Source organism: Salmo salar, chromosome 09 (assembly GCF_965601325.2).
Source record: "Salmo salar chromosome 09, fSalSal1, whole genome shotgun sequence".
In the NCBI taxonomy this organism is placed as follows: domain Eukaryota; kingdom Metazoa; phylum Chordata; class Actinopteri; order Salmoniformes; family Salmonidae; genus Salmo; species Salmo salar.
The window spans coordinates 29174806-29198487 of record NC_138299.1 but is presented as its reverse complement, the minus strand read 5'-3'; the positions used below and the strand labels follow the sequence as shown (position 1 = coordinate 29198487).

Here is a 23682-nt window from a genome sequence, read left to right as displayed (position 1 = left end):
GTGAAGAGAGGGTGAAGGGGGTGTGGGGAGGAGGTCCAGGCAGTGAAGAGAGGGTGAAGGGGGTGTGGGGAGGGGGTGGAGGTCCAGGCAGTGAAGAGAGGGTGAAGGGAGTGTGGGGAGGGGGTGGAGGTCCAGGCAGTGAAGAGAGGGTGACGGGGGTGTGGGGAGGGGGTGGAGGTCCAGGCAGTGAAGAGAGGGTGAAGGGGGTGTGGGGAGGGGGTGGAGGTCCAGGCAGTGAAGAGAGGGTGAAGGGGGTGTGGGGAGGGGGTGGAGGTCCAGGCAGTGAAGAGAGGGTGACGGGGGTGTGGGGAGGGGGTGGAGGTCCAGGCAGTGAAGAGAGGGTGAAGGGGGTGTGGGGAGGGGGTGGAGGTCTATGCAGTGTGCAGGGTGTGGGGAGAGGATGGAGGTCCATGCAGTGTGGAGGGGTGTGGGAAGGGGGTGGAGGTCCAGGCAGTGTGGAGGGTGTGGGAAGGGGGTGGAGGTCCAGGCAGTGTGCAGGGGTGTGGGGAGAGGATGGAGGTCCAGGCAGTGTGGAGGGGTGTGGGAAGGGGGGGAGGTCCAGGCAGTGTGGAGGGGTGTGGGAAGGGGGTGGAGGTCCAGGCAGTGTGGAGGGGTGTGGGAAGGGGGGGAGGTCCAGGCAGTGTGGAGGGGTGTGGGAAGGGGGTGGAGGTCCAGGCAGTGTGCAGGGTGTGGGAACTGGGTGGAGGTCCAGGCAGTGAAGAGAGGGTGACGGGGGTGTGGGGAGGGGGTGGAGGTCCAGGCAGTGAAGAGAGGGTGAAGGGGGTGTGGGGAGGGGGTGGAGGTCCAGGCAGTGAAGAGAGGGTGACGGGGGTGTGGGGAGGGGGTGGCGGTCCAGGCAGTGAAGAGAGGGTGACGGGGGTGTGGGGAGGGGATGGAGGTCCAGGCAGTGAAGAGAGGGTGAAGGGGGTGTGGGGAGAGGATGGAGGTCCAGGCAGTGTGGAGGGGTGTGGGAAGGGGGTGGAGGTCTATGCAGTGTGCAGGGTGTGGGGAGCGGATGGAGGTCCAGACAGTGTGGAGGGGTGTGGGAAGGGGGGGAGGTCCAGGCAGTGTGGAGGGGTGTGGGAAGGCGGTGGAGGTCCAGGCAGTGTGTAGGGGTGTGGGAAGGGGGTGGAGGTCCAGGCAGTGTGGAGATCCAAGGTAAAGGAGGCTGAGATGGCCCCTGTTGTTCCCTCTGTGTCCCACTATTTCCAATGGGCCGAGCACAATGCCCTGGGGAACCCCCAAAAAAGTCCTCCACCTCACCCTCTCTCCCTCCCCGGTGTGGCAGAGTCGGGGTAAGCATGCCTGAGTTGCGTTGCTCTGCGGGGTGGGGTGGTTGTAATTAGTCACTTTAACCACAGCCTCTGTAAGCCACTGGCTCCACACTCATGCTCCATTACGCTCGGGCGCAGCAGCGCAAATCCTCTGGTCATGCTCTGAAAGCATACACGCTGCCCATCCAGCCCTATCAGGAGCAATCTGCATCAGTATAATAATAGTATTGTGCTCTCTAAGGACAAATAAGTGTGCTCTATTTTAGAAGCCCCACAATATGTGGTTTAGAATGTGGTTTCTGAATCATTGGAAGAGTTATTACTCAGTCATGTATAGTTTGGGTGTACTGGAATAGTAGGGTAGGACATTCTTGTATTATTGATAGGGCCACAACATGTGTAACTAGTGGTTTTATAGTGTTCTCAGTCCTGGCACCTACTGCATCCCCGATATAGTGTAACGTATCACACCCATTCTACATTCACCTGGTATCAGAGACCCAGACTCTGAATGAGGATTTTTTTATTCATACTAATATTTGCAAAGTGTGGTGGTGGTAGTAATATATTTATATTTACAGTCCTATTGCTGCTCGTTAATGAGCTCAACCCTGAGACCAATTTACTAGCAGGGAGATATCTGAATGCATTTTTAATACTGCCTATTGGTGATGAGAGAGCTGATCTGAGTGTAATGTCTTCTGTGCCTGCCTGGTTGTTTCTGTGTTTGTTTGTTTACTGGCGTGCGCTCACTCTTTGCGTCCGGTCATTCCTCCCTGCTCTTTATCCGTGCATATAAAAACATGAACATCATTTCAGAGAGAGAGAGAGAGAGAGAGAGAGAGAGAGAGAGAGACAGAGAGAGACAGAGACAGAGACAGAGACAGAGACAGAGAAGGAGGAAAGAAAGGGAGAGGGGAGAGTGAGAGGGCGCTGCTTTTCCAAAAGTGCCTGAGGCTAATCTCCAGCACCTCCCGAGGCCCTCTGCCCACCTCATAATAGCCATCCCCCATCTGTGTGACACGGGCAGATGATGGGACGCTTCCCCTGTCCCGCTTGTTTTTTTCTCCTATTTTTTTTTGCAGAGTGCACATCCACACAGGTTAAGATGCCAGAGTTGCCAGGGAACAGTCAGAAGCCATTAGCGTTTGAGACAATTTGCCCTGCAGCACTCCATCTCTCGCTCATACAGAAGCAGTGGGGGTGGATGTAAATCACCAGCTCTCCTTTAGATGTAATGAGGTTGTGTAAGTTGGGCCTTCTCTTCTTCTTTCTTTCTCCTCCCTTACTCTTTTCATTATTTGATTATTTCCATCTCTTTGGGCCAGTCTTCACATTCTTTCCACTTCCTGTGTGCGATGTTTGTGTACACATTGTGCAGATGTATATTTACATGTTTACATATGTATATCATAAAGAGCAGCTCATATATAACATCCCCTGTTGGCGTGCAGTATGCATATGTACACTATGTATGATGGTAGGAGTGTGTGCGCATACGTGAAAGAGAAAGGCAGGGAGAGAGAGAGAGAGAGAATGAGAGAGACCAAGAGAGAGAGAGAGAGACCAAGAGACTGAGAGAGAGAAAGAGACAGAGAGAGACCGAAAGAGAGCGACAGAGAGAGAGAGAGACACACACACACAGACAGACAGACAGACAGACAGACAGACAGACAGACAGACAGACAGACAGACAGACAGACAGACAGACAGACAGACAGACAGACAGACAGACAGACAGACAGACAGACAGACAGACAGACAGACAGACAGACAGACAGACAGACAGACAGACAGACAGAGAGAGAGATGCTGAAAGCCTGGGAGTCTGGTTTCTCCCTTGCGGGTCAGGGCAGGAGGGAGTGAGCAGGCAGGGTAATGAAGTGACAGGTCAGTCTGTAAATACGCACAGGTCGCCCCAGCCCCAGCCAGGGGGAGGCTATCGCATTGCAGTGAAAATGGAAACGTCAATAAAATGAATCTGCCAGCCTTTTTCCCACTATGGCTCTATTGGATGAGCCGGATAACTCCCAGCAGGAAATTGATTTGGAAACTAGCTCCCAAAAAAAACACAAAAAGTCTAATACCCCAACAAAAAAAGACTAAATCTTAACATTATTTAACCCAAAAGGCAGCACTGTGAAGTGCAAAAGAGTGTGACGTCCACTCTGGTTGCTTGTGTTGATATTGAAGTTGAAAGCAACACTGGGGGAGTTAGACTAGTCCCTGCTTCTGGGTCGCATTTCTCAGGAAGCCACACATGGTCAGGCAGGCGCTACGTCTAGGCCCCCGTTTATTGTTTTAGGCTTTCCTGAACAAGGATTCGTACTTAGCGTGGGATTTATGGCATTTGCTGCTAATGAATGCCCATTCTACAATTATCACACTCCCAGGCGTGCCGCGTCCCCTATTCCCACATGTCCTTCAGAGGGCCTAGCTTCTTTAGCTCCACACAGGGAGGGAGCACAAAGTCGGCACTTCTCTGTTTTCCTCTGTTGTGTGGCTCCTGCGCTAATGATGTGGAAGGAAAACACAGCAGACAGAGAGACAGACAGACAGACAGACAGACAGACAGACAGACAGACAGACAGACAGACAGACAGACAGACAGACAGACAGACAGACAGACAGACAGACAGACAGACAGACAGACAGACAGACAGACAGACAGACGGAAAAATAAGTGGAAGGAGGAAGAGACTGAGGAGAGGAGGAGGGGGGAGAAAGGCCTCAATGCTGCATGTCCATGTATTCTTCATTTATTTTGATTACGCCACCAGCCAGATCCTTTTTCTTTCCTCTCTTTTTTAATGTTATTAGTTCAAACATTTATGCAAGATTAAGGCTTGTATAGGTGCCCATGATTGATGTCTCCCCAAAAACAGGAAGACATGCAAGTCTGAATTTTGAGAATGTCGGGGTCCTTCTCTGCCTTAGTGGAGTTTTTCTGATACATTATTTAGATGCCCTCAAGGAAGGCTTTCAAGGCATTTGTGCCTGGGGGCAAGAAAAAAATAACTATGACTGTTAAAAGTAGATCATTTTTGCTAATGCACAATTAATGGCCAGAGAAGAGGAGAGAGAAAAAATACAAAGATGGAAACTTCGGTTTAAAGGAAAGAGCCTGCCTTGATATGCGAATGTTTTCTTCCTGAAATCAAACACTGTCGGACATTAATGCAGGGAGAGAGAGCCGCCTGCCATGCTAATCTTCCGGCGGAAGGGGGAGGTGTCGCAGGAGAGAGGATGGTGGTGAAGAAGCTGGGGGGGGTTCTACTCTAGTCCATTATGTGCATCGAACTGCAACAATGAACCAGCCCAATGCACACCCCACTTCAATTCACATTCAATGTCTGTGGTTTGTTGCATGTGTGGACCCTGTATATGTGTGTCTGTTCATAAGACTCCCTTCTCAGTCCATCCAGGCCCTCTGGATCTGAAAAAAAAGTCATTACATTATGTCAAACCTGTGGATATAACTGAATGAATGACATGAGTCCTAATGGAAGTCATGTAGGTCATGTAGCCCCAAACCTGAAGCCGTGTTGTTGTTGTTTCTTCTTCTTTCTCCTCCTACTGAACCGTCTGGAGGAGGAAGTGTTTCTGCTTCTAACCAAAACAACTGTCCATCTATTCCACTCTGCTGGTCTGGGTGGAAGACCTCACCTCTTGTTTTTTAAATGTATTTGTTGAACCTTTATTCAACTAGACAAGTCAGTTAAGAACAAATTCTTATTTACAATGACGGCCTACCAAAAGGCAAAAGGCCTCTTGCAGGGATGGCGGCTGGGATTAAAATAAAATAAAAACTACCATATAAGTAGAGGACAAAACACACAACAAGAGAGACAACACAACACTACATAAAGAGAGACCTAACACACTATCTATATACAGTAAACCCCTCTCCCTCTGTGCAGGCATTGGTATAGGCTACTACTGAGTTGGCTTTGGCATAGTCCTCCATCTAACTTAGACAACCCACTGGGCTGGCATTAGTGTCTTATATATATTAGGTTTCACTTACTAGGGTTCTATCTAGCCCTTTGTGTTGTTACTGCCCAGGCTTACTATTGGTCCATCTTCTGTCCTAGGCTGCTATTTAAACCTGTGTCTTGTTTCTGTCTAGGAGATGGTTTAGAGAACAGCGTGGCGTCCCCTGGCACAGGTGATGACGACGACCCGGACAAGGAGAAGAAGAGACAGAAGAAGCGCGGTATCTTCCCCAAGGTGGCCACCAACATCATGAGGGCGTGGCTGTTCCAGCATCTCACGGTGAGTACCCACATAGTGGAGCACCTGTCGTACACAGACACTCACATGTACGAACCGTGAGATGCTGGAACAGACACGCCCTCATGATGTTTGTGGCCATCTTGGGGAAGTTGCCGCATGTACACATGCACATATATAGACACTCACGTACTCACGTACACACACACACACACGCGCACACACACGCACACACACACACACACACACACACACACACACACACACACACACACACACACACACACACACACACACACACACACACACACACACACACACACACACACACACACCTGTCACTGACTTGTCACGCTCGGGTCAACTCAGTCAAGTCAATCAGACATCCCAGTTTGCTCTGCTGAAAGCCTCAGAGATGTGGATATAGAGCTGACACCTAGCCTAGCGTAGCATCGCCGTCAGCAGTCCTGGCCACTGGTTTGTCACATACTGGACATCGTCTCTCAATGCACTGTTGGCGCTGTGTTTATTCTAAACTGACAGCTATGGGGAAGGGTTTTTGATGAGAATCAGGTTCATTCTTACTGAGGAATGTGTGTGTTTTATATGTGGTATGTCAGTGTCATTTCATTGTTAGCATTGCTTTTTACATTAAAATAAAACAAATAGAGACATGTTTTGATAGCACTTATGTCTTGAGCATAAACAGCACGAAACAGTTTTATTGTAATTATGAACCTAAAATGTGGAGCTTTTTTTCACTCTTGATGGTCATTTAAAAAAAAATGATATGGAGAAGACATTCAAATATTCATTCAGTCTGTTTGAGGTTAAGATGGCTGCTCTCCATAGCTCAGAGGAGCTAGTTTGTTTGTCTCGGTCTCTCTTTGCCGAACACTTAAATCAGACAACGTCTGACAACGGCTCATTCACTTCAGTAGGCAAAGAGTGACGCTACACCTTGGATGAAGTATTCAGAGGCCACATTCATTCTGTGGTTCATTTTGGAAATGAGTCTCTGTGTGTGGGTGGAGGGTGTGGGGGCTATGTGGGTGGAGGGTGTGGGGGCTATGTGGGTGGAGAGTGTGGTGGCTATGTGGGTGGAGGGTGTGGGGGCTATGAGGGTGGAGGGTGTGGGGGCTATGTGGGTGGAGGGTGTGGGGGCTATGTGGGTGGAGGGTGTGGGGGCTATGTGGGTGGAGGGTGTGGGGGCTATGTGGGTGGAGGGTGTGGGGGCTATGTGGGTGGAGGGTGTGGGGGCTATATGGGTGGAGGGTGTGGGGGCTATGTGGGTGGAGGGTGTGGGGGCTATGTGCGTATGTGCTTGCACGTGTGTGTGCACGTGTGGGTGTGTGCACACTCTTATTAGTAGGGTGGGTCCCTGTTATGCCGCTGTAAAGTCAGGATTCACTGAACAGAGTGGGTGTGTGCAGTGAGGTGATGCAGCTAGCCAGGAAGCATTGTCAAAGAGAAGGGAGTGTGTGGGGAGTTGGGAGGGATGGGCTGGTCATGTCCCACCTCCCTCTATGATGTCAGGACATTATCAGAGCAGAGGTCTGTATTGATTTGGACAGGGAGGTGGAAGGGGCACACAAGCTGGTGCCTGCTGACCATGTGGACTTGTTAGAACGGACAGAGTGATAGTAGAAGGGGAGGGGGTGAATGGAGAAGAAGCGTGAGAGAGGGAGACAGGGCAGGTCAGAACCCTAGGATGATCCTGACCCTCTCACTTAAGAGGGTCAGGTGCCCCCACTGTACCCCCATTGCATGCATTGCCCAAAGCCTCTGCCCCCCTGAATACCTAACCAGCAAATACAGCCAGCAAATACAGCCTAATTGAAAGGGCTGTAAATCCATGAAATATTGGTCAGGGATAATCAGGAGTGATTTAATCACTTTGATCTATTCAGGAGCAGTGGCACTGCAGCAGCATAGCCATTAGCCTCACGGCAACGCTGCAAAGCACAGTGCTTATTATTCTCATCATTATCTTCATGTTTTTACTGATGTTCATGGCTAGGCTACATCTCCTAGGCTGGATATTTCTCCCCAACCCACAGAATAGAATGGGCTTCGTTTGAAAGCTGACTGCGTGTGTGAGGGAGAGAAAAAACGAATACAAAAAAATCCCCTCTTCTTTTGCCTGACATGAGATGAAGTTGGACGATAGTTTAATGGGTGAAGAAGGGAAGAGTGGGAAAAAAAGGGGTGAACATTTTGGAGGCCTTCTTTGAGCCACTTACCATGGTGGTTAGACATATACACACACACACACACACACACACACACACACACACACACACACACACACACACACACACACACACACACACACACACACACACACACACACACACACACACACACACACACACACACACAAACACGTCTCCTGGTTAATTTGGTGTGCTCGTACTAATTAGAAATTTCTCGCTTTATTGAGGGATCATTAGGCATCTTTCTTGGTGACTTGAGGAATGCCCGATTGTAGGTCTCTCACAGTTCCAACGTTTCCCTGCTCCAAAAAAGGAGAGAAAGAAACACAGAAAGCTTTGCAGCCTCTCCAGCAATTTCCTTTAGAATTTTGTTTAATTAAATTGAAAGAGTGGAAAGAGGAGAAGGAAAAGAAATCCCAATAGATCGAGTCCAGGGGCATTTTTTTTAATTCAGAGAAGTAGAGCTTTTAAGACTCCTCTTTTCCCACTCTCCTTCATTACCTCTCTTGCTTTTAGATGTTTTCTCAAATCTTTATTTGTCTGTTTTGTGAGACAACCAGGCCAGTCTTATACAAGCAATAATCCCTCCCTTTTAACCTAGCTTCATCTTTTTTTTCTTAGAGAAAGAGGGCTAATTGAATTATCCCCCTCTACTCTACTCTAGCCCCCCAACCCATACACACTCACACACATACACACTCATTCACCTTTTCTTTTAATTTGTTAAGCAAATGTATTTTCCATTTAAGGATGCGTTTGTGCTGGGGTGAATTCATGGGGACTTTGGCCCCTGAATGGCCTATTGCGGCATTCTGCCATTCACACATTCATTAACTGAGGCAGAGAGTGAAAGGGAGCGGGCCTGTATTTTCTCCAGCATGCTAGCTTCTCCTCCATGAGAGCGACCACAGGGGTCTCCTACATATGTTCTCAACATCCAGCCATTGTCACCTATTCTGAAAGAGCTCAAAAGGACGGGACCCCCTTCACACCGCGAAAAACAACACAGGCCAACAGTAACAATTGTTGGCTTTTGGATTCAGTATTATAACTAAATCGAATCCCCCTCCCCTCCCTCCCTCCCTCCCCTCCCCAGCCTCACCCCCCCTCCTGGGTTCCCCCTGACCTCACACTCTCATGGGAGAAATCACAGGGCGGCTTTCTTCATCACAGTCAGATATGGAAAATAGTCTTTCTTCAATTGGCACTTGCCCCTCAGTCCTTCAGCGGCCGTCCGTCAGCCTTCAGTCAGCCCAGGGAGAATGAAACGCAGCGTTTTGTGTGAGACAGCCGAGATCTGATATCTTCTGCATGTAATGAATACGCCAGCAATTATTCTATAGAGTTATTGTGATAAGCCCAGCCTCTTTCATGCGTGTATTCATATAGCAGCAGAAAGCACGCGAGCTGGCATCTTTTAATGTCCCCTGTGGAATTGTCAAACTGCTGGAGAGATCAGCTGGTGTAAGCCGGTAGTAGAGGGCCAGAGACATGCTCTCCCTCCACCCCTCCCTCCCTTTCTCTCCCTCCTTCTGTCTGAGTTTCTGGATGTCTTCCAGTCACATTAAGGGAAGGGAAATCCCAGACTGTTGGTATAAGCTTTTCAATATTACAGGGAGATTATGTTATCAGAAAGGTAAACTTCACCGTTAGGGGTAAAATGGTCGACTGCGCTTCAAAGGCATGGAGGCAGAAAGGGGACGAGAGGGAGGGAGGGGGGGAGAAACTGGAGGAAGGATATATGGAAGGAGCACAAGAGAGGGAAAGAGAGGGGGCTCTAAGGAGAGAAGAGAAGACAGACAGGGTGAGATAGACAGACAGAGAGTGAGGTTGTGTTGCTAGGCTAACTGCTAGCTGGGAGGTTTTCCATAGTAGTAAGGGGGCTGCCCCTTTGTTTAGCGAAGACAAACTCTTGAGTTATCTTAATTAGCCTTTTGGCGCCCTCGGCCTTCCTCTTTTGTAGCTCCCTGCTAGCCCTCTGTTAGGCCCCACTAGACATTGCTAAGACAAGGGTCGACTAGGCAATGAAAACAGGAAGCGCTCAGATACAAAGATACCACTCTGGACCTGGCCTTGTCTTTTGACTAATCTAATCCCTCAAACACCTATAAAAATAAATAGGGGACCTCAGGAGCAGACCTAGTGGGACTAGTGAGTGAGTGAGTGAGTGAGTGAGTGAGTGAGTGAGTGAGTGAGTGAGTGAGTGAGTGAGTGAGTGAGTGAGTGAGTGAGTGAGTGAGTGAGTGAGTGAGAGAGAGGTAGAGAGAGAGAGAGATTGGGAGAGAGAGAGTGGGAGAGAGAGAGTGAGAGAGAGAGAGGAGAGAGAGAGAGAGAGAGAGAGAGATGCAGTCTGTGAAGGAGTTGCCCTCTCAGGCAGGCATCAAGCGTCTCAGGTTTTGTGCTGGGCCATGCACCCTTTGGCCAGGGTGTTTGGGGAAATGCTGTTAAGTTGCTAAGCCAGGTGTATTGCTCCCCTGGGCTCTCTGAAAGGGAAGTGATATATCCCATGGTCCTCCATAGAGCCATGCAACACTTTCACATGGGTTACTTTGAATTCTGTTTTCTATGGAGCCCTGCTGTATATCGACTGGTATCTTAGCACAGGAAGAGTTCCAGCGATGGGTAAATGGGGTAAAAGTAAAAACTTTTTTTTGAAAGAATTAGCACAGGAGGTTGGTGGCACCTTAATTGGGGAGGACATACTCGCGGTAATGCCTGGTGTGGAATCAGGGGAATGGTATCAAATACATCAAACACATGGGTTACATTTGCTCCATTCCGGTCGTTATTATGAGCTGTCCTCCCCTCACTAGCCTAATTATTGGGCCATTGAGAAGATATGATCTATATCATGTAGATTTTTATCTCCTACAATCATGTTTGTATGAAGATATCTGTAAGTCAGGGTAAGAATGCCATGAGTGTCATGTCATTGTGTCATGGTGACTGCCATTGAAGACCGTTGTGAATATAGGGATCCAGGGCAAATTGGTTACACAAACATGGCTTTCAATGGTAACATAGGCAACAACAGCAATGGTAGAGAGATGTCACCTATAGTATCAACCCTGTTAATATAGAGCTTAACAAGAGTGATGACGCGATGAGTAGATGAGTAGGCCATCACAAACATCATTAGCAGACGAACAGAACAGACAAGGCCAGCGGTCACCCTCCCCTCTCCCCCTCAACCTAGCATTAGTCTCCATGGAGACCGGGTGCCATCGCCAGGTCGTGCCCCAATGGGGAATGGCTCTGTAAACCGGAGAGACATAAAATAGCCTGGCTAGCTAGGTCATTCTGGACACATGGGCTTGGAAGTGTTGGCAAAGTTTGATAACCAATCTTTTTCCCAATCGATAAACAAGTGCTCTAGTCTGCCCACTAAAAAGAGAGGGTGGTCAGCTGTGTTTCAGTAGACTAAATATCCAGACTCTCTCTCTCTGTAGTGCTCCCTCCCCCCCTCCCTCCCTCCCTCCCTCCCTCCCTCCCTCCCTCCATCCCTCCCTGTCTGTCTGTCTGTCTGTCTGTCTGTCTGTCTGTCTGTCTGTCTGTCTGTCTGTCTGTCTGTCTGTCTGTCTGTCTGTCTGTCTGTCTGTCTGTCTGTCTGTCTGTCTGTCTGTCTGTCTGTCTGTCTGAGTCCTTCTAATCCATGTGTATTGTTAGGGCCACCGTTAGTGCCATTTCACTGGTACACCCCACATCCGCAAACAGTTTGAAATGCAAAACAGTTCTCATTTTACAGCACTGTTTTTAAAGCTGTCTATTCCTGATTTTGTTCGCATATACAATTTATTTTTCAAGTTGGATATGATTTTTTATGTTTATATGGGATAAAGAGTATGTTTCGTGCTACTCTGGGTATTCACTGGACGGTAGCAGTTGCCTTTTCTCTTCTCAGCGAGGTTGTTTTGTGTCTTGTGAGGTTCAGGAGGGGGTGAAGGGGGGTTGATGGGGGTTCCTAAGGGGTCACAGAGGTTCAGGACTGAAGGAGGCCCACACACTAATCTGTCATGTGCTCGTTTGCCATGTAGCCCAGAAGTCAGTTCTCCAGCCACCCATGGCAACCCAGGCGACAGTTTGGTTCACCACCGCTGCATGCCCCCCCCCCCCTCCCGTGTGTATGCGTGTGCTTTCACATACCACATGCCCCCAGGCTGATATGCCTATAAGAAAGAGGGAGTCACCATATATGGAGTCTCTATCTATGCCTGAAGTTTACAAAACAAAAGTGAAGCGAGAGGAGAATGGCAGTGTTTTGGAAATCACTGAAGTAAAGGATAATGAGTGAAATTAACTTTCAGGTCTGCTGAGGTAGGAACTTTTGTTCCATAGTGTGTTCCTCTAACTAACGCTGCTCAGGTCAGCCACCCTGGAACGAGGACACAAACCATCTGTTCATCACTCGCCTTGTTCAAACATGGGCCTGTGAAGATGGCAAGCCACCGCACGGCCAGTCAGTCCCCATCGATAAAGACACAGAACTAAACCTTCCACCAGAAGACAAACCCATGACAACCAAAAACTAGACCCCAATAAGTGTTTTCATTTCAATTATAGAAAATGCTTGTTGACTTGCAGAATATAGTTTCCTAGGGATTTACAAGAACAATAAATATTTTCTTTCACAAGAGGAGAGAGAAAAAAACTCCCAGAAAGTTTAGAAGGCGGTATCCAGTGACTCCCCTTCTGTTAGGCTGTATAATTACATGACAAGCCACATCAACCTTTGGTTGTTTCATGTTGGAGTTTTTTTAACATTAATTCCCAGTGGTGTTTGTTTGTCGTAATTGACAGAGCCTTGTTTACAATACACACAGCCCTGTAGTGGCTAGCTGGCTGCTCCACAAGTTTAGGGGGTAACAGCCGTGAATTGTTTCCCGCCCTGACATCAGACCTTTTCACTTGGCCACCTTAAATCCAGATCTGTCATAGTTCCACTTCACAGATTGACAATCCAGGCTCACAGCCATGGAGAACACAGAATACAGCACAGCACTGTTACAGTTGTTAAACACCTGCTGTGTGTGTGTCGGTGTCTCACAAAGTTCCTCATTTGCTTTCTAGATAAACAGTGTTGTATGCTGTTTATTTGAGTTTACCCTACCTGGTATTAACAGGCAGTTGTGAGGACAGCCTCTCATTCCTTCTCCCTCTCCCCCTTCCCTCCCTCCCTATTGTTAATGCTCAGGCCTGCTATTCACGTCTTAATGCTCCTTGTTTAATGAAGTAGCAGAAATTAGTCCTTTCGCTAAGGAGATGTGTACAACACGTTGTTCACACTGTTTGGAGGTGATTAAGCCATCTGAAACTCTGCAGCGCCTGCCAACAGAAAAAAAACACCCCAAAACAACAATAAAAGGACAACAAGTGAAGGGGCCCATGTATGGAAGGGGCCCATGTATGGAAGGGGCCCATGTATGTATGTTACTCTTGATTTTTGCAGCCACCGGACTTAAAGATAATCATATTTGAGAAGTTTGAATTTTTGCGTAAATTCCCCAATTTGTATCATTTGTTTATTTTATTTAACCTTTATTTAACTAGGGAAGTTAGTTAAGAACAAATTCTTATTAACAATGACGGCCTACCCCGGCCAAACCCTAACCTGGACGACGCTGGGCCAATAGTGCGCCGCCCTATGGGACTCCCAATCACAGCTGGTTGTGATACAGCCTAGAATGGAACCAGGGTCTGTAGTGACACCTCTAGCATTGAGATGCAGCGCCCCACTCGGGAGCTAAAACTAGTCCAGTGCATCTTTAATGAAGATGCAGCTCTTAAAGAGAAGCCATTGGATATCTGAAGTTCATTCAGATGGGTGTTTATAGTGCCAAGGACCTCTCTGTGCATGACCGGGGGCCCATAGTCAGCCCCTGTTGGTCCCCTGTCGAGGTGACTGCACATGCCCTGGCCTGAACAGAAGACAAACAGAGGAGAGCCTGTGGAGTGAGGATTCATAAACTACTGCTCCATAGCTGGAGACTCCTCTTCTCTAAGACCTCACGCTTCAGCGAAAACAGGCCTCAGCTACCCCCTCAACCCTCCCTCCCTCACACTTCCCTAACCCACTGCTGCAGTCATAACATTGATCCATTGGCTAAGGCCAGGCCTAGCTGACTCTTTGGGACACAAAAGTGTATGATGTAATGGACTGAGGAGGAGGAGGGAGGGCAATCTGCGATACAGTATTCACATGGTGCCCCATTGTGAGAAAACGCAAAACCAAGACAGGCACTGGTACAGATGGAGAGGCCCAGATTATCTGAGGCTTTCCTTGTCCTGGTTTTATGTACTCCATTGCAGACTGTGTAAGAAGAATGTGTTTGAGGCTTTTAAATCTTCTCAGAGAGTAATTTTCCCAGACCTCTCCTTCTCCCAACCTCACCCTGTCTTCCCTCTCCCCTACCACCCCCTCCTCTGTTCCACGCCTCATGCTCAGGCCAGAGGGGGTTTGTGGGAAAATAGGAAAAGCCCCCTGCAGGCTATCAGTCAGTTGAATCAGCTGTCTGTGGTGTGTTGGGTTAGTGGTGACCAGCTAAATGAGATACTGTAGTTTAGCTGCTTCAGAGCTGCAGGCCCAGCCCAGAACCCCCATTTGGTATTCATCTAACACCAAGAGAAGGGGAATGCAGGGAGAAAGGAGCAGCACGGACATGGAAGTAGGAAACCAGGCTAAAGGGTAAGGAGGGAGGAGGTTGAGGGAGGAGGAGGGGGAGGATGGGGAAGGTTGAGAGGGGAGGGGTGAGGGGTGAGGGGTGAGGAGGGGGAGGTTGAGTGGGGAGGTTGAAGGATGGGGGAATTGGGTACAAATCAAAAACAGACCCGGTGCTGTTTCTCTGTTTGGTTTGGGACCAAATCCCACTCCTGGCATTTTGTCAGTTGTGTAAAGTACTTAAGTAAAAATACTTTAAAGTAGTACTTAAGTCGTTTTTTGGGGTATCTGTACCTTACTTTACTATTTATATTTCTGACAACTTTTACTTTTACTTCACTACCTTCCTAAAGACAATTATTAACTTTTTACTCCATACATTTTCCCTGACACCCAAAAGTAGTCTTTACATTTTGGATGCTTAGCAGGACAGATAAAGGGTCCAATTCACACTCTTATCAAGAGAACATCCCTGGTCTTCCCTACTGCATTTGATCTGGTGGACTCACTAAACACACATGCTTTGTTTGTAAATTATGTCTCAGTGTTGGAGTGTGCCCCTGTCTTTCAGTAAAATAAATTAAACAATAATATGGCTCCATCTAGTTTGCTTATTATAAGGAATTTGAAATGATTTGTACTTCTACTTTTACTTTTGATACTGAAGTATATTTTACTTAAATACTTTTATACTTTTACTCAAGGATTATTTTACTGGGTGACTTTCACTTTTACATTTGGGTACTTTTTCCACCACTACATTTTGTTGTGTGATTTTCCTCTCCTCTACCTATTCCCTCCCCTCTGTTGCTTTTCTTTTGCTCTGTGCTTATTCCAGACAGGGGATTCCTTCACAGTGGGTTCCTTATAACTAGGAGCCAAGCTTCTTGTTCTCACCTCAACTCCCCTTGCGCTCTTCCCATCTTCATTTTTTTCCATTCAATAATACGGCTGGCTCACTTTTGACACCAGGAAGTACAGTTTCATACAGTCTATGTATTTGTATTTATTATGGATCCCCATTAGCTGCTGACTCTTCCTGGGGTCAATTGCAGTTTATACAATTTAAAAAACATTACAGTACATTCACATATTTCACAACACACTGTGTGCCCTCAGGCCCCTACTCCAACACTACCACATATCTTCCGTACAAAATCCATGTGTACGTTTGTGTGTATGCACGTGTCTGTGCCTATGTTTGTGTTGCTTCACAGTCCCCGCTGTTCCAAAAAGTGTATTTTTATCAGGGTTTTTTTGTCTAATTTTACTGCTTGCATCAGTTATTTGATGTTGAATAGAGTTCCATGTAGTCATGGCTTTATGTAGTACTGTGCACCTCCCATAGTCTGTTCTGCACTTGGGGACTGTGAAGAGACCTCTTGTGGGGTATACATGTGTTGTGTTGTGGGGTGTGTGTGTGTGTTGTGGGGTATACATGGGTGTCTGAGCTGTGCGCCAGTAGTTCAAAAAGACAACTCGGTGCATTCAACATGTCAATACCTCTCATAAATACAAGTAGTGATGAAGTCAATCTCTCCTCCACTTTGAGCCAGGAGAGATTGGCATGTGTATTGTTAATATTATCTCTCTATGTACATCCAAGGGCCAGCCATGCTGCCCTGTTCTGAGTCACTTTTTGTGGCACCTGACCACACGACTGAACAGTAGTCCAGATGCGACAAAACTAGGTCCTGTAGAACCTGCCTTGTTGATAGCGTTGTTAAGAAGGTAGATCAGCGCTTTATTATAGACAGACTTCTACCCATCTTAGCTACTGTGGTATCAATATGTTTTGACCATGACAGTTTAGAAACCAGGGTTACGCCAAGAAGTTTAGACACCTCAACTTATTACATTTCCACATGATTTATTACAAGATTTAGTTGAGGTTTAGGGTTTAGTGAATGATTTGTCCCAAATACAATGCTTCTAGTTTTAGAAATATTTAGGACTAACTTATTCCTTGCCACCCACTCTGAAACTAACTGCAGCTCTTTGTTAAGTGTTGCAGTCATTTCAGTTGCTGTAGTAGCTGACATGTATGGTGTTGAGTCATCTGCATACATAGACACAAAGCCAGTGGCATGTCATTAGTAAAGATTGAAAAAAGTAAGGGGCCTAGACAGCTGCCCTGGGGAATTCCTGATTCTACCTGGATTATGTTGGAGAGGCTTCCGTTAAAGAACACCCTCTGTGTTTATCCACATTTTCCAGCAGCAGACTATGATCGATAATGTCAAAAGCCGCACTGAAGTAAAAAAAAAACAGACCCCACAAACAGACCCCTCGTCATCAGTCATTTATTAAAGTGCTGTGCTTGATGAATGTACTTCCCTATAAGCAAGCTGTACTTTTGTTGTCAATTTGTTTACTGTAAAATAGCATTGTATCTGGTCAAACACAATTTTTTCCAAAAGTTTACTAAGGGTTGGTAACAGGCTGATTGGTCAGCTATTTGAGCCAGTAAAGGGGGCTTTACTATTCTTGGGTAGCGGATTGACTTTTGCTTCCCTCCAGGCCTGGGGGGCACACACTTTCTAGTAGGCTTAAATAAAAAATATGGCAAAAAGGAGTGGCGATATCGTCCGCTATTATCCCCAGTCATTTTCCATCCAAGTTCTCAGACCCTGGCGGCTTGTCATTGTTGATAGACAACACACATTTTTTCACCTCTTCCACACTCACTTTACGGAATTTAAAATTACAATACTTGTCAGATGTACTTGGATGTAGTGTCAATGTTTGTTGCAGGCATGTCACGCCTAAATTTGCTAATCTTGCGAATTAAAAAATCATTAAAGTAGTTGGCAATATCAGATGGTTTTGTGATGAATTATTTTTTCCCCAAAATTAAGGTGCACCTTAAGCTTTTTACTATCATTGTCATGTGAAGGAGGGAAACTGAGAGAGTGGGTCAATTTGTTCTGGTTTCCTCCCCCTGCCACTTTTTTGACTGCATTTTATAGCCATTCCCCATGTCACCCCTTTACACACAATGCATTGGTCCATCCATAGAACTGTAAGGCTATGTGAATCTGAGCGTGTGTGTAGGTGTAGGTATGTATCTGTTATCCATTGAGCAGGCCTAGTTCAGAGGCTGGCTTGTTGGCGGCCACATCTACTAAGATCAGAGGCTACACAGATGAGCGCATACGATACGAAACCCCGCCACCCGCCCGTATCAAAAAATAGCCCAGCTGCCCCAGAAAGAAGGGGAAGGGGATAGAAGAAAGAAGGAAGGGAAGAAAAGGAATCAAAGAAAAATAAAAAAATAAATCCAAATCTAAGTAGAGCAGGCCTTGGCTCCAGATGGGAATCTGTGTGAATATTGATCGTGGGGGAGAGAGAGCTAGTCACCTATATCCCCAGGGCTGGAGCAACTCACACACAAAAAGCCTCTCGCTAAAGCTCATAAACCGAGCTTGTACAATTATTTAGATAAAGAGAGCCTGGCGTGGCACCGTATGCCTCGCAACCCTGCACCTCCTCCTCTCTCCCTGTTTCTTCTCCTCCTCTACCTCCTCCGCCTCCTCCTCCTTTACCTCCTCTTCTTCATCCAGCGTGAAGACGTAAGAAGGGGGGAAAACCTGTAATTATCCACACTTTTCTGAATCCCTCCTTAATGTTCATTATTGAAACCAGCGGCAATTACAAGTTCAAAGAGGTTTAGAGGACCAGCAACCCGCATAATCAGGAGAAAATTTAGCGCTGCTCATTCGTCACAGCAGAGCACACACACTCAAACACACACAAACACACACACACTAACAGGGGTGAATCATAGACACAGTGACAGGCGTCAATTTCCACACAGGCAGAATCTCAGCCACCCCAGGGCGCTACCGCAGCTCAGGACCCAAAATCCTCTTATACATTGCTTTTGTATTTCCCCACTGTGACAAAAACCCCAACAACAACATCTTAGCCCAGACTGATACTACACTATACCTCCTATCTTTGCCTTGTTTAGTGTGTCTTGTTCTGTTTGTATTTCCAGCCCCCCTACCTCTATCTCTATCCTCCCCTCTCCTCCTTCCTTCCCCTCCGTCATCCTGTCTTCCTGTCTATCCTTCCTCTCTATCTCTCGCCACCTCTCCTCGGCCGGCTGGTTTCTGCCTGCAGCACGTGGGAGTGTGTGTTTCAGGCCCGTCTCCGGAGGTGCATCTCTGTTACCTTTGGGGCTGGGTCACAATGGCTAATCCTGTCTTCAGGTGCCTGTTCAGCACACTGAGAGGAGAGACAGGAGAACCGGAGGTGAGCTCCTGTTACAGGAGTCCCTGACCAGCGGTCACCACAGGCACACACACAGTGGTAGCCACAACATACACACAAACGTGCGTACGCGCACACATGCGCACACACAAGCACGCACACACAAGCACATACATACACACACACATCAAGCCCCCACTCATCAGCCCCATGTGGTTTAGCCCCTCTCTCCCTCTCTCTTTATCTCACCACTCTACTCTTTTTCTCTCTCTCACTCTCTTTCCCAGATCAGTCAAACTCTTGTTCGCATTAGGGGATCCCTGATATGATCGCCGTGGGGAGCTACTCTGGTGACCATGTCCTCTCTCCTACCTGGCACCCTCTTTGTTAAAGCCTGTCTCTCAGGGACACAGACTGGGGTCTCCACTGTATTGAATGTATAGAGCCCTGTCATCTGGACCTGCGTCTCAGCCTGGGATTCAGCCACTGATAGAATCATTCTTTTTCATTGAGGAAAAGCCATTCATCTCTGCACCCAGAGACTGCCTTGTTTCATTAAGTAGCCCATCCAGACAGACAGATGTGCTCTCCACACAGCCCTGTTGGCCTATGCAAGAGTGTGTATTAACCCACAATCCTTTGGGGGAGATTATTAGGCTAGTGGTCCTTCTTCCATTGATTATCTCCACGCCATTTTCCCTCCCCTCTCTCTTCCTGCTCAAATATTAAAAAGTAACAAAGCCTTTGGAAAAGCGGTGGAAGGCAAGCTCTCTCTTTTCACTGATCATTTGAAGTTACTGAGTGGGATCTCTTGAAGGCACAGTCTGAGTGGAACTAAGTAAATAAAAGTGGAGTGTTCTGTGGAGAAAGAGGAAAAAACGGCGGTGACTGTGAAAAGATGTGTGTTTAAGCAACGACAACCATATCGACACATGGAAGGAGGCTGATATTAGCAGATGTTAGCAATTGCAGCTCCGGCTGATGCATTCCTCGTGTTAGAAGCAGGCTCCTAATTGCCGTAATGGAGCTGGTAACCACTGACAGTAATGGAGTTGCAGGGGAACCATCCACAGCACCTGGAGTTAGGGGCCATCACTGGCCTGGTCCGCTTCAAGATGTCCACTGTTGGTTTTAACAAAATAAAAGTCCGGGTGGCTGAGGACTTCTCCCACTCTTCTCCATCCACCTCTGTCATCCCTTGTGGATGAGCTGTGTTATGGATGGTCGCTGACCCCACCTTAGCCACACCCATTCCACTGTGGGTCCTGGTATTTACTGGAGCCATTGTCCTCCACAAGTGTTTGACCTGGGGGACTTGGGGGGGCCAAAGGGCTGCTTTTGGTGGGGGTCCAGCCGGACCTGAGCAGGCAGAGATTTGAAAGTATGTGTGTCTGTGTCTGTGATGGGATGGCTGGGTCACCTTTGTAGTGGTTCAGCCTGCCTGGTGAAAGGCAGCAGGGCGGCGGACAGGGCGCTGTGGGGAGAAATGACTTCCTGAGACATTACCATCAATCACCAGACAGGTCAGCTAGTCATGCCCCTGATCCTGCGATCTGAGGGGTTGGGATGAGAGGAGTGGGGGATGGGGATGGGTGGACTAGACAAGAGAAAGTTTGAAATGTAAAACACCAGTTAGCTAGGTGGAGAGAGTGAAGTTCCTTTATTGGACGTCCAGGTTTGGTGTGGTGGTCAGGTAGCACCACCACCTCTCTCTCAAATTGACTCATTATCCACAGTACAGGCAGTCGAGTGGTGGCAAATGTAGAGGTCAGGAGAGAGCGAGTGGAGGGAAAAACAAGAGAAAAAAAACAACAGCTGTCTTACACCTCCAGTCGGCCTCTCTGTCTTCCTTTCTCTCTCTTTGTGAGTGAGGGATGTGAAAGAGAGAGAGAGGGAGGGGCTTGGATTACCTCAGCGAACGGTTGTGTTACAGTCCTGAGAAGGGAAGGGGTGAGGAAGGGGGAGAGAAGTGGGGGGTGAGGGGAGGGAGAGGGGGAGGGGGAGGCTCAACGAGTTGTTGAAAAGAACACAGATGCTTGTCAACAGCCTCCGAGCCAGAGAGCTCTAGCACCAGAGGTTAATGACCCTCCCCTGCACTTTGGGGTCGTGTGTGTGTGTGTGTGTGTGTGTGTGTGTGTGTGTGTGTGTGTGTGTGTGTGTGTGTGTGTGTGTGTGTGTGTGTGTGTGTGTGTGTGTGTGTGTGTGTGGGGGAGAGAGAGAGCGAGACCACCAAATCTCCTAGCAGTCCCACAGAATAGAGTGCGTGTCACTGCTTGTCTGTGGCAGAGGTCAGGCAATTGCCTCCAAATCCCCTTCTTTACCCCTTCCTTCAATCACTGTACTAGACTGACTGGATAGTCATACACTGAGTGACTGTGTGTGGATTAGCATAGGCTTCTCAATGGCAGAGAGAGAGAGAAGAAACAGAGAGAGGAGAGAAGCGAGCGGCAGCAGTCAGGCAAAATGGACCATTAGATTTAAGGAGTAAAAGTTCATCAGCTTTATTAATGGAAAGGTATTTAAATGAAGTATGAATTACCTGGCTTTTATGGAGTGCTGAGAGGAAAGTGGAGTGTTTTATCATCCAATGTTTTAGTGAGCTCCGCCGGGCGCTAGGATGACTGGGCTGTGGATAGGAGAAGAGGAAGAGAGGGAAGGAGAGGGAAAGAGAGGAGAGGAGAGGTCAGAACAGAAATACCCAGCGAGGACCCCTGAGTCCTGCATGATTGTCACTAACATGCGTAGCTGACCGGGTTTGCCCAGGGACTTGGGCGTTTTTGTGGCTTCCAGGCTTTTTCTTATTTGCATTTCATTAGTTAACAAAACTGCCGGCATGCATAGTAGAAAAAGGTCAAGCTACGAGCGTTTTGGATTGGGCTCCCCCTGCCCCTCCCCGCATGCACGGACATATACACACACACGCATACTGTACACTCACTCCTATACACTCCATACGCACTCCATACACACACACTTCATACCCTCACACACACTCCCTACCCACACACACACACACACACACACACACACACACACACACACACACGCACACACACACACACACACACACACACACACACACACACACACACACACACACACACGCACACACACACACACACAGACACACGCACACACACACACACACACACACACACACACACACACACACACGCACACACACACACACACAGACACACGCACACACACACACACACACACACACACACACACACACACACACACACACACACACGCACACACACACACACACAGACACACGCACACACACACACACACACACACACACACACACACACACACACACACACACACACACACACACACACACACACACACACACGCACACACACACACACACAGACACACGCACACACACACACACACACACACACACACACACACACACACACGCACACACACACACACACACACACACACACACACACACGCACACACGCACACACACACGCACACACACACACACACACACACACACACACACACACACACACACACACACACAGACACACGCACACAGACACACTCCTCACCCTGGTCTAATAAGCGATAAACGAAGGTAGCTGATGGTCATCTTCCAATGGGGTTGCTGGGTGGCTGCCAGCTTCCTGCCTGCTTTTTCAGTGGATAAAGCCTGTAACAAATAAGGGGCCTGTAGCCAGCTTCGGCCAGCTAGGTCAAAGGTCAGTACGGCCCCAGGGCAGGATCAGACCAGAAAGCACTACAGGGAGAGAGACAGAGAAAAAGAGAGAGGGATAGTGTAGAGGGATGGAGGATGGTAGAATGCGCTTAAAAGTTTAGCCACAATTAGCTAGCCTAGAACTACCACACCTCTCTTCTCCCATTCCTCTCTTCTCTCCTAAGCTCATCATTCAGGCATTTTAACTCCTCTGCCATCTCGTAGAACATTAAGTGAACAGCCATGGTAGTTATAACAGCACACACACACACACACACACACACACACACACACACACACACACACACACACACACACACACACACACACACACACTGATGACTGACAGAGAGATATCTTCATTGAGACATGCAACCGTCCTGTTTAAAAGGGCGTGTGTTTGTGAAAGGCATAAATGGTATCCTGCAACAGACACAACAGGTATGATGGGGTGGTGACTGATCGCGGCTTGGCTGTCTTTGTTCCACCTGAGTCGCTCAAAGTGCCTGCGATTTGACATGAATAAACTTGTGGTTTACTCTCAGCACGTCACCCCCACTTCCTCGGCATGGGCCTAAGCCTGAGTGTCTGTCTGTTGCAATGTTAAGAGCTTCCTTCAGTAACAGAACGGAGACCCTGTTACTCTTTACCCCAGCAGTGTTCAGTCCATTCAGATAAACAAGAATTTGACATGGTTGAATTGAACACATTTAGAGTCATTAACAAACAGGAAATGTCCCCTGCAGCTGTTTCTGAACTCAGCTCCCCCCCCCCCCCCATCCCCTGTAATGGACAAATGTTATCCTGCTTAGATTTTTGACCCGAAAACCAAATAAATTGACATTACAAATGTGCTATAACATCTCCAAATAGGCTTGACATTACATACCTGCCCTGTGGGTTTCTGTTAGCCTCCACTAAGTGTTTACTCTGCTGTTGCCGGGGCATGGGGCAGACTATTACAACAGAACCTAGTGGCTTTCTGAGGCCATCATGGAGTGTCTTTCTGAGAAAAAGAATGGAGATGTCCTTGTTGTGTATCTGAATACTTACGGTCATTAACTTAATACTCAAGTGGAGGGAGAGTCCATCAAGTGCCACTTTCAGGACCTCGTCTAACATAGGGGAACAAACTGCTCCTTCTCTCCCCCCACAAATGAACCTGTGCCAATGCTCCTTGATCAAATCCCACTGTATTCCTTCTTGGGGAAGTTAAACAATGTTTAGAGAACACAATAGAGAAGGGAAAACTTAGGGGAACTCTTTATGTTGATACTAAGACTCATTCACAACAGACTGGAGAGGCTAGGAGGTGAAGTACGGCCGGCACTGTTTTCCAGTCGTCTGACCCTATTGCTCTCGACTTAC

The 23682-nt window shown here is 47.8% G+C and overlaps 1 protein-coding gene across 4 annotated transcripts in view; it reads left to right on the top strand.

Moving 5' to 3' along the window:
* LOC106611108 (homeobox protein Meis2) overlaps positions 1-23682 on the top strand; it is a 109306-nt gene that overhangs the window by 42773 nt on the left and 42851 nt on the right. For 3 of the 4 annotated variants that reach the window (XM_045723554.2, XM_045723557.2, XM_045723556.2), the window contains exon 8: positions 5404-5549. In XM_045723554.2, the coding sequence (XP_045579510.1) occupies positions 5404-5549 (146 nt within the window). The remainder of the gene's footprint in view (positions 1-5403; positions 5550-23682) is intronic. The other variant, XM_045723555.2, reaches the window with a different exon arrangement.